Here is a 9402-nt window from a genome sequence, read left to right as displayed (position 1 = left end):
GAAATAATGAAAGAGAATGAATGGAAGCCAATTCAGTGGCTTCTATACTTCTATAATAATTAAAGAGATACATCGGTACGTTTTGGAGACACACTTGAGATGTTGGGACATTTCAGGTAAGTTTAAAAGAGAAGTAACGTCCAGAGCAGACCAGGATTATGTATTTGCATACAATATAGAAACGATATCGGTGTCAGAAAAAAAAAAAAAAAAAAATATATATATATATATATATATAAAATCAAATAAAATACAAAGTCAAAAAAAGAAGCATCGAGATCAAGGTAAAGGTTTGAGATGTCCCAATGGAAAAAACATTGTTCGTGGTGAAGGACTGTTTATAAAGAAAAACACTGTGAGTATGCATATAATATTGTCGTTTCTTGAATTGCAGATACTGTGTGTAAAATTGTATGTATATGTTAAGCAAGTGTCTGTGCTAAATTTTATAAAATACCGAGTAGTATATCAGTGTGGCGTAAATGTATATGATATATTTTCTGAAGTTAGCTGTGCTAGAAGAAACAGTTATTCCCCATTTCTTGTCTAGTCTGTAATCACGATTTTGTAGTTAGAATAAATGCTTTATTTGAACAACAATTTGATCTGATCATTGGCAATGCACTATCTTAAAAAATTACGGACCTGTGTGTGTTAAATTTCTCTTAACCATACAGCCACGACTTGCTGTATGGTTAAGAGAAATTTGACTAGATATTGCCTTTATTCCCATGTCTTTAATTTCTCACTCTATTATTCTGTCTGACTGATGCAGCCGTAAATGAAATAAATTTGTCAGACCAAAGAGTGTGAGAAATTGACTATACCGCAATCGTATAGCCGGCGATAGCAAGAAATCTGAGTCTGCTTTACGTGCGGTAGGAACAAAAAGCAAGAGAAGGAAGAAAGGGGGTAGCTTTGTGAACTAAACATATCGTAAACAAAATTTTCTCTAAACTGGCGAAGTCAAAGGAATGGTAACGTGAGAAAATGTAAGAATAACAATTGCATGCGAATTATTTAAGCCATTTCCACAGCTGAACTAAAAATAACCGGTTAAAAAATTTCCGTGAACATTTAATTTCCATAGAGTAAAGAAAAAATAATAATAAAAAAAGTTAATGATAATAAGAAGAAAAACAATAAACAAAAATTTACAAATAAAGTAATAATAATAATAATAAACATTTCAGTAAGTAATATTCAAGATCTTTAAATTCTGTGAGACTATGATCTCACAGAATATATATATATATATATATATATATATATATATATATATATATATATATATATTTTTTTTTTTTTGGGTACATTTATAGTATATTAATAAGCCAGTTCTTGTGAATGGCTTTGTAAAGGTTCTGTTCTGCTTTTGATTATAATTATATAACTTCTCGTCTACTGGTTTTATACCAAAAGTTGTTGAATTTCTTCGTTATTCTGTAGTACCACATGGTATATCCGATCATTCTTCTATATCCTAATCCTAATCCTGTGGCTTCGTCTCTTTGAGAGAGTTGCAGCTGATTACTAGGGAGATAATGACGCAAGGTGGTTTCCCATTGCTTTCCTTGCCGGAAGTATTTATGACTGTAGCCGAGTGTGTGTGTTCACGGGGCCGGTTTGCCTGTTCTGGGGGACGAAAAACCCGAGTTTTCGGGTGAAAAAACCCTCCTACATCCACGTGAGACCGGCTAACTCGCCTATCTGGTCGAAAGAGACCAGATAAAGTTCCTCACGTCACTGACGGGAATCGAACGCAGGTCTTTCCGATCAAAGGGCTTCATCTATACTGACTGAGCTAAGGAGATTCATTCTGTATCATTTTTACATCCTTGTTAAGACCTAGCTTTTCATTCCAGCAAGAACCAGAGCAGTACTTATGCACAGGCGCACGAGGCTTTAGCAGGGCCCTTAATTAGGGCCCTGGTTAATTGGCCCTAATTGAAAAATTAGGGCCAATTAACCATCACAAACAATGAGGGAACCACAGGAGCAATCTTGCGCCTCGGTAAAAGTGCAAATATGGCCTTTCCATAAATGCAAAAATTGGCTTTGCAACTTAAGATGTTTCTCTAAATTGTCAGGCAATGAAATTATTATTATTTTTTTTTTTTGGCATAAACTTCCTTTTTTTTTCTGCAAAGCAAACAAACTACCCAAAGAATACACACACACACACACACACACACACACACACACACACACACACACACACACACACACACACACACACACACACACATGCGCGCTCTCTCTAAATTTATTTCAACATTTAGCGATTTCTAAAAAAAAAAAACAGAGGATTTATTTATTTTATTAACGTCTGTAAATTTAGACATCCATGTCTACTGCGCATTTATTTTTTATTTAAAAAGAAAAGACTTAAAAAAAACCCTTCCCCCCACTTCTCCTCTAACCGTACTATTGGCCAATTGCATGCGAATTATTTAAGCCATTTCCACAGCTGAATTAAAAGTAACCGGTTAAAAAATTTCCGTGAACATTTAATTTCCATCCTCCTGCAATTAATCTAAATATTCCTTCATGTTAAAGATCTGAAAGTTTCATTTACACTGTCATATATTCCAAATAATTGTATACTACCGTTCTAAATTCTTAAAAGGTTTACTTATCATTTCCATATTAACAACTTTTTTTTCAGGTAGAGGTGGTCCTCCTCCTTTTCAAGAAGTTAGACGTCAAGAACAGCAACAAAGGGCAACAGAAATTCCAATCGAGCAAAGACAAGGTCCCAGACATCCAGAGGTTGCTTCTGATATTCAAGAGGGAGTAAGTTTATCCGAGGAAAGAAAGCAAGCTGAAAGGAAAGTACCTCAGACAGCCCCAGTTTCTCCTCCAAAAGAAAAATCTGGTGATGCAGCGCCAAGGAAACCCAAACCTAAATCTTCTGATCCAATTACGCAAGTGGCATCTTCATTTAAGCGGCTTCTTAAAGATCGTCCAGTATTTGATTCAACAGCAGTTCTTCCATTAAGACCAGACTATGGAAAATTAGGACGACAAATCAAACTGATTGCAAATTACTTTGAAATACAGCTTCCTCAAGGTAACGTTTATCATTATGATGTGGAAATTTCTCCGTTAAGAAGTCAGCAAGCTGCAGAGGCAACCGCTCCAAAAAAATACAGATGTCTCAGTACCAAACTAAACAGAGAAGTTGTTAACAAAATGATTAAGGAATGTTCAATTTTTGAAGGTTTTTATCCTGCTTATGATGGAAGAAAAAAATCTTCTCACCCGCAGAAAACTTCCAAACAATAGTTTTACTCGCGGAGTAAAGTTATCTGAACCTGGAAGAGAAAAAGATGAAGAATTTGAAGTTTCCATAAATGCTATTGAAAAAGAAGACCACAATGACTGTGTGATAAGTTTGGAGCCACTTCATCAGCTGTTTCAAGGAAAAAGTTCCTCAGTATCTCAAGAAGCAGTTATGGCTCTAGGAATCATTCTGAGACATGGATCTACATTACGGCACGTTCCAGTAGGAAGATCTTTCTTCAGTCCCCCAACTATGGAAGAAGCGCACTCATTAGGAAGAGGTCAAGAAATTTGGTTTGGCTATCACCAGAGCGTACAGCTTGGCCAATGGAAACCTATGCTGAATATCGACATGTCAGCCACAGCTTTCTACGAATCCGGTCCGGTACTAGATTTTGTCCGCAAGTTTCTTGATATACCAAATATACATCAAGTAAGAACATTACATGATTCAGATATTCTGCAGCTATCAAAAGAATTGAGAGGACTTCGAATCAGAATTACTCATTTGAAATATCCTAGAAAATACCGGATTTTGAAGGTAACTCGAGATCCTGCTAACAGAGTAACATTTAAAATTCAAAAAGATGGAAAAGATATTGATATGATAGTTTCTAATTATTTTTTTAAGGTGTATAAAAAGAAACTCGAATACCCCAATTTACCCTGTTTACAAGTAGGCTCAGATAAAAAACCTGTATATTTGCCTTTGGAAGTATGTGAACTTCAAAGTGGTCAGCACTATAAAAAAAAATTACAGGATACTCAAACTGCAGATATGATCAAATTTACAGCTCGAGCGCCAGACGCAAGATTTACAAGCATACAAAAGAGAATTCATGATGCAGCATTCGAAAAAGACCCTACTGTCCAAGAATTTGATTTTAAAATCAGTACTGACCCATTACAGCTTCAAGGAAGAGTAATTGAGCCACCTCAGATATGCTATAGCCAGAATCAACGCATAAGGCCGAGAGATGGTGCGTGGGATATGAGGAATAAAATGTTTTTCAAAGGCGCTGATATTGAACAATGGGTTTTAGTAAGCTTCAGTAACCAGAGATTTTGTGGTATGCAAAATCTGAACCATTTGCTGGAATGTTGTGTGAAATTGGTAATCAAAGTGGTATTAACATCGGGAATGTCGCTGATATATTAACTGTTGAGCGACAAAGCGTTTTAAGTTTTCTTAAAAATGTTTGTCAAAATTACAAACCTGATTTAATTGTCATCGTTCTTTCAGGCAGATATTCTGATTATGCAGAAATTAAACATATAGCTGAAACCCAACTTGGTGTGATGACTCAGTGCGTTAAAGATGCAAACGTAGTAAAGAAATGTACTCCACAGTTAATAAGCAATCTGTGTCAAAAGATAAATGCCAAGAGAGGAGGCGTGAATAATTCACTTTGGCCCACCGAAAAACCTGCCATCTTCCAAAAACCAATTATTATTATCGGAGCCGATGTTAGCCATCCGGCTCCTGGTTCTACAAAGCCATCAATTGCTGCAGTAGTAGGCAGTCTTGATGCTATCCCTTCGAGATATGCTGTGTCCATACATGTGCAGGCTGAAGGAGGAGAGATCATTACAGATTTGAACCTAATGGTTAAAGAACTTTTGCTTGCATTTTATCGGCAGACGAAAGGGAGAAAACCGGAGAAGATAATTTTTTATCGTAAAGGAGTTAGTGAAGGAGAATTTATCAAAGTTCAGACGAAAGAAATTCGTAAAATTCGACAAGGAGGAGACGACTACAAGCCTGGAATTTCTTTTATAGTGGTACAAAAGAATCATCACACTCGATTTAGACCATTCGATAGTAGAGAAGGCGTAGGAAAAATGAGAAATATTTCTCCAGGTACTGCTGTTGATCAATCTGTTACTCATCCTGTATATTTCGATTTTTTCCTGTGTAGTCACTTTGGAGTTCAAGGAACCAGTAAACCTTCCCACTATACTGTTTTATGGGATGACAATAACTTTACTGCAGATGACTTACAAAAACTAACATATTATTTGTGTCATACTTATGCTCGTTGTACTCGCAGCATAGCGACACTTTCTCCTGTTCGTTATGCTCATTTAGCTGCATATCGTGCAAGTCAATATCTCTCTCTGCAGGGTGATATGTCAAGCTCAAATAGTGATATATCTGACTTAGTCCCACCATCTGTGCCTACCAGCCTAATCGATGCTATTAAGGTTATTGACAGCTTGAAAAACACAAGGTTTTTTGTTTGAATGTTATTATACCATGCAAGTCGGTATTAGATTTACTCATTTTATTTTAAACGTAATAATAAAAAAAAAATCATTGAATTTGTAACTTTTTGGTTTGTTTCTCTCTCGACCACACGCTTGAAGGGTTGAATTACAGCGCATGGAGTTGGGCAGAAACGTTTTATATATATATATATATATATATACTTGTATAGCTGTGACCTGTACTTCTTCGGAGAAATTGAATGGGAAAAGTTGTTTCTACGAAACAAACAGAAATAATGAAGAAGAATGAATAGAGGCCAGTTCAGTAGCTTCTATAATAATTAAAGAGATTCACCAGTACATTTTGGATTCGATTTACACACACACACTTCAGATGTTGGGATATTTCAGGTAAGTTTAAAAGAGAAGTAAAGTCCAGAACAGAACAAAATGATGCATTTGCACACATTATAGAGAAAAGCTGGGGATCACTCGCAAATGATATATCAGTCATTTCATTGGTTAAGAAAGATATGCAATTAGCTAATTCAACATAATATAAATTAATGTTTGGAACATCAATACATTATACAGCACTCATAAATTGTCCTATTAATTCTGTGTAGAAAGTGAATTGTGATCTATCACTTTTAGCAGAGATGTCACTCTAATCCCTACGATGTTCTGTAGTGTCAAAAAATTTTCTTAACCTGATACTCTGTGCATCTCCTTAAGGATCAATTATTATTATTATTACGTGACACCTCCAGGGACTTTGAGGTTGGGCACCTTCTCTACAACTCTCTGTCCACCACTCTAATCCACCAACTGCAACGAACTACAACTACCATCATCTACACCGACACCATTTACCGCCCACTACCACTACTTGTATTTTCACAGACAATCACAATGATGCGCTATGCATCATTAATGCATGAAATTATTAATATTCGTGACACCTCCAAGGAGTCCGAAGACTTATCACGGAAGGACATCTACTGTAGAACTCTCCGTCTCCACCACTGCACCGAACCTCTACATCAAAGCCATCAATTGCCCACCCCCATCCCACCACCACCACTAGTATTTTTTTGTCTGTATGTTTGTGTGTATCGCGTGTTCTGAAGGGCCTATTTGTCTGTATGCGTGATGAAAAACTGGAGTTTCCGGGAGAAAAAACCCTGCTACTTCCGTATGAGATCAGCTAACTCACTTGCAATTGAAAAAGTCCATATAAAGATTCCTCCATGACGAGAAAATCAAACCCAGGCCTTTTCCAAAGGAAGGGCGCAACGTACCTTAGTTCTTCCAATTGTGCTATGGAGGCGATTTATTATTAAGATCATTATTAAGGAAAAAAAGATTCATTTTAAACGTATATTTTCTCAATAAATTATATATTTTGTATGAATTCTCCTACTCAAATTGTGATAACTGCTTCATTTGAATAGTTTTCAAATACGCGGGCGATCACTCGTGCGTATCCGCTGGAGAGGGGATATGCCGAGTGGTTAGCGTATCTGCTCTCCAGCTAAAAGGCTGCGGGTTCGAATTGCGCTGTGGGCATGGATGTTTCTGATTGTCTTTGGAAATACTAGTGGTGGTGGTCGGCGGTAGATGGTGTTGGTGCAGTTGCGGTCAGTTGGTGGATTGAGTGGTGAAGACAGAGTTGTAGAGCAGGTATCCTCCCTTAATGAGTTTTTGGACTCCCTGGAGGTGTCTAATAATAATCTAATCATAGCGATTGATAAAAAAATTATACGAATCAGTTTTGTTCTATTAAAAATAAAGCATATTTTTTGTTTACACGTATATCTAAATTCAAATCGGAAACATACTTTTTTATTTTATTTTGTTCTAAATAAAAAAAAAATCAACTAACGCCTTTTATTCCTTAATAGGATTAGGCGAGGCCTTTATACCCTATCTAGCTTTTGGAGACTGAGTGGGCAGTTCAATCTCCACCGGTAGCCAATCAGATAGCTGGCCCATATCAATCACTAATTATAGCAGCCACCGATGAAGAGGCTGGCAAACAAGTGCTGCTATCTCTTGGTACCTAACCCTAACAAGATATGTCACTGTCTGAAATAATGTGGGTACTACGGTCGATTTTCTTGAGTTTACGGGACGAAAAACCCGCTTGCCTGTGCCAGAGATCGATTAACTCGGGAACCGGTCGAAGATAGGCTTAGAAAAAGTTCCTCCAGTCAGCGACTAGACTAGAGCCTAGACCTAACTTCAAGCGGCCAAGCGCAGAGGACGCAAGCGTTACTTCCACTGAGCTACACAGGCCTACCTTTTATTTTGTTTATTATTATTATTTTAATAAGGGTACTTGGTAATAATGAAAATTTAGGAAGGGATACATGGATATCTGAAGTTTGAGAAACACTGTAGTAATTGATAATACTGAAAAATTTGTCAGATGCATAGCAAATTAATATTGAGTTTGCCAATGGTGTATAGGGTGTATACAACTTTGCAGGAGAATACCGAATAACTCGGAGGACTTACAAAAGCTGAGTGAGTGAGTGTCATAATGTTGTGAAACATCAATGTTTGGTCAAGTAACTTTATTATCAAGTGACACTAGATGGCGTGATGCATCACACCATTTGAAAATAGCGACTTTCGATGGGGCAGAGCGAGCACGTTCTGTGTTTTAGTTTCAGAAAACGAAATCTGCAACACAAGTTCAGAGGAATTTCCGCGAACAATACATTAGTAGGTGCACAAATCTACACGTCGCACAAGAATTTTGTGGAAACAGGCTGTTCTGTGCATCCTCTACAGTGATCGGGAAGGCTGGTGCTGCCAATGCTGCCGTGGAAGAAGTTCGGGAGAGTTTCCAGAGAAGCCCTGGAAAGTCAACCAGACGGCCGTCTAGTTGACTTTCCAGGGCTTCTCTGGAAAAAAAGGACTTTTTAGTTGATTCAAATTGGAATTCCACTTGTGACTGTGTGGCGTGTTTTACGACAGCGTCTACATTTAAGGCCCTACAAATTTACCTTCATGCATTTGAAGAAAGACGATATTGTACGCCCACACTTCGTAGAATCGACCTTGGAAATATGAATAGTCAATTCATGCTGAAGGGGAGACAGAAATAAACGATGTACGAATTGGTTACCAACACGCGAAATCACGTGCTTTATACGTAAATTTTCCAACTGTTGTACAAGCAAAATAGTTTCACTTTAAGAACTAGAATTTTCATAAAAGAAAAGCTAATTTACCGACGTATAATAATAAACAACTCATCCCACGAAACGCATTAATTACCCTAATAACAGAATGGAATCTCCTTCTTTTGACATGCGCAGAAGTGTGGAAGGGTCTGGCATCTGTGGAAGTACAGTAACAAGATACGCCAGGATTTCTGTACGGAAATTATCAGTAGGATAAAAGAAAATGATGACTTTTTGGACACGACTGTTTTCAGTGACGAGTGCACTTTTATATAAGTGGGCAAGTAAACACTCACAACTGCAGAATTTTTCGAAGCGAAAGTCCACACGCCATCGTAGAACATGTTCACAGCACCCCAAAGGCTAACGTTTTTTGCGTCATAAGCAAGAAGAAAGCGAATACAGGTCCTTCTTTTTTCGGAGTCTACGTTTCTGGTGGTGTGCATCTGGACATGCTACGAGAGTGGTCTGAAAAGTTCTCGGCCTAATAATGAAAAAAGATTTATAATTTAAAAATTATTTTTATTTTTTAAACATAATCTCCCTCAAGACCAAGACATTTATTCCAGCGATGCTCCAGCGCTATTATCCCGTCCCTGTAGTGGTTCTCAGTAAGATCTGCAAAATACCCCTCTACAGCTGCAATCACCTCTTGATTAGAAGAAAAACGCTGACCAGCGAGGAAAAGTTTTAGTTTTGGGAAGAGATAGAAGTC

The 9402-nt window shown here is 37.4% G+C and overlaps 1 protein-coding gene and 2 pseudogenes across 1 annotated transcript; all 3 read left to right on the top strand.

Annotated features, from left to right (window-relative positions):
* The first annotated feature begins 16 nt into the window (after nucleotides 1–16).
* On the top strand, nucleotides 17–3332 carry LOC150097589 (uncharacterized). Its single transcript, XM_090406954.1, has 2 exons — nucleotides 17–116; nucleotides 2669–3332. Exons 1-2 carry the CDS (start codon nucleotides 17–19, stop codon nucleotides 3286–3288), a joined length of 720 nt encoding a protein of 239 aa, XP_090263080.1. The 3' UTR covers nucleotides 3289–3332.
* A 125-nt stretch (nucleotides 3333–3457) lies between these two features.
* Nucleotides 3458–4444, top strand: LOC150097588 (protein argonaute-3 pseudogene; annotated as a pseudogene).
* A 140-nt stretch (nucleotides 4445–4584) lies between these two features.
* Nucleotides 4585–5529, top strand: LOC150097587 (protein argonaute-3 pseudogene; annotated as a pseudogene).
* The last annotated feature ends 3873 nt before the right edge of the window (nucleotides 5530–9402 follow it).

Source organism: Typopeltis vanoorti, chromosome 17, assembly GCF_054136105.1.
Source record: "Typopeltis vanoorti isolate ZY-2024b chromosome 17, IOZ_Tvanoo_1.0, whole genome shotgun sequence".
Classification (NCBI taxonomy): Eukaryota; Metazoa; Arthropoda; class Arachnida; order Uropygi; family Thelyphonidae; genus Typopeltis; species Typopeltis vanoorti.
Note: the sequence above shows the minus strand (reverse complement) of the source record. Positions and strands in the feature narration are given on the sequence as shown.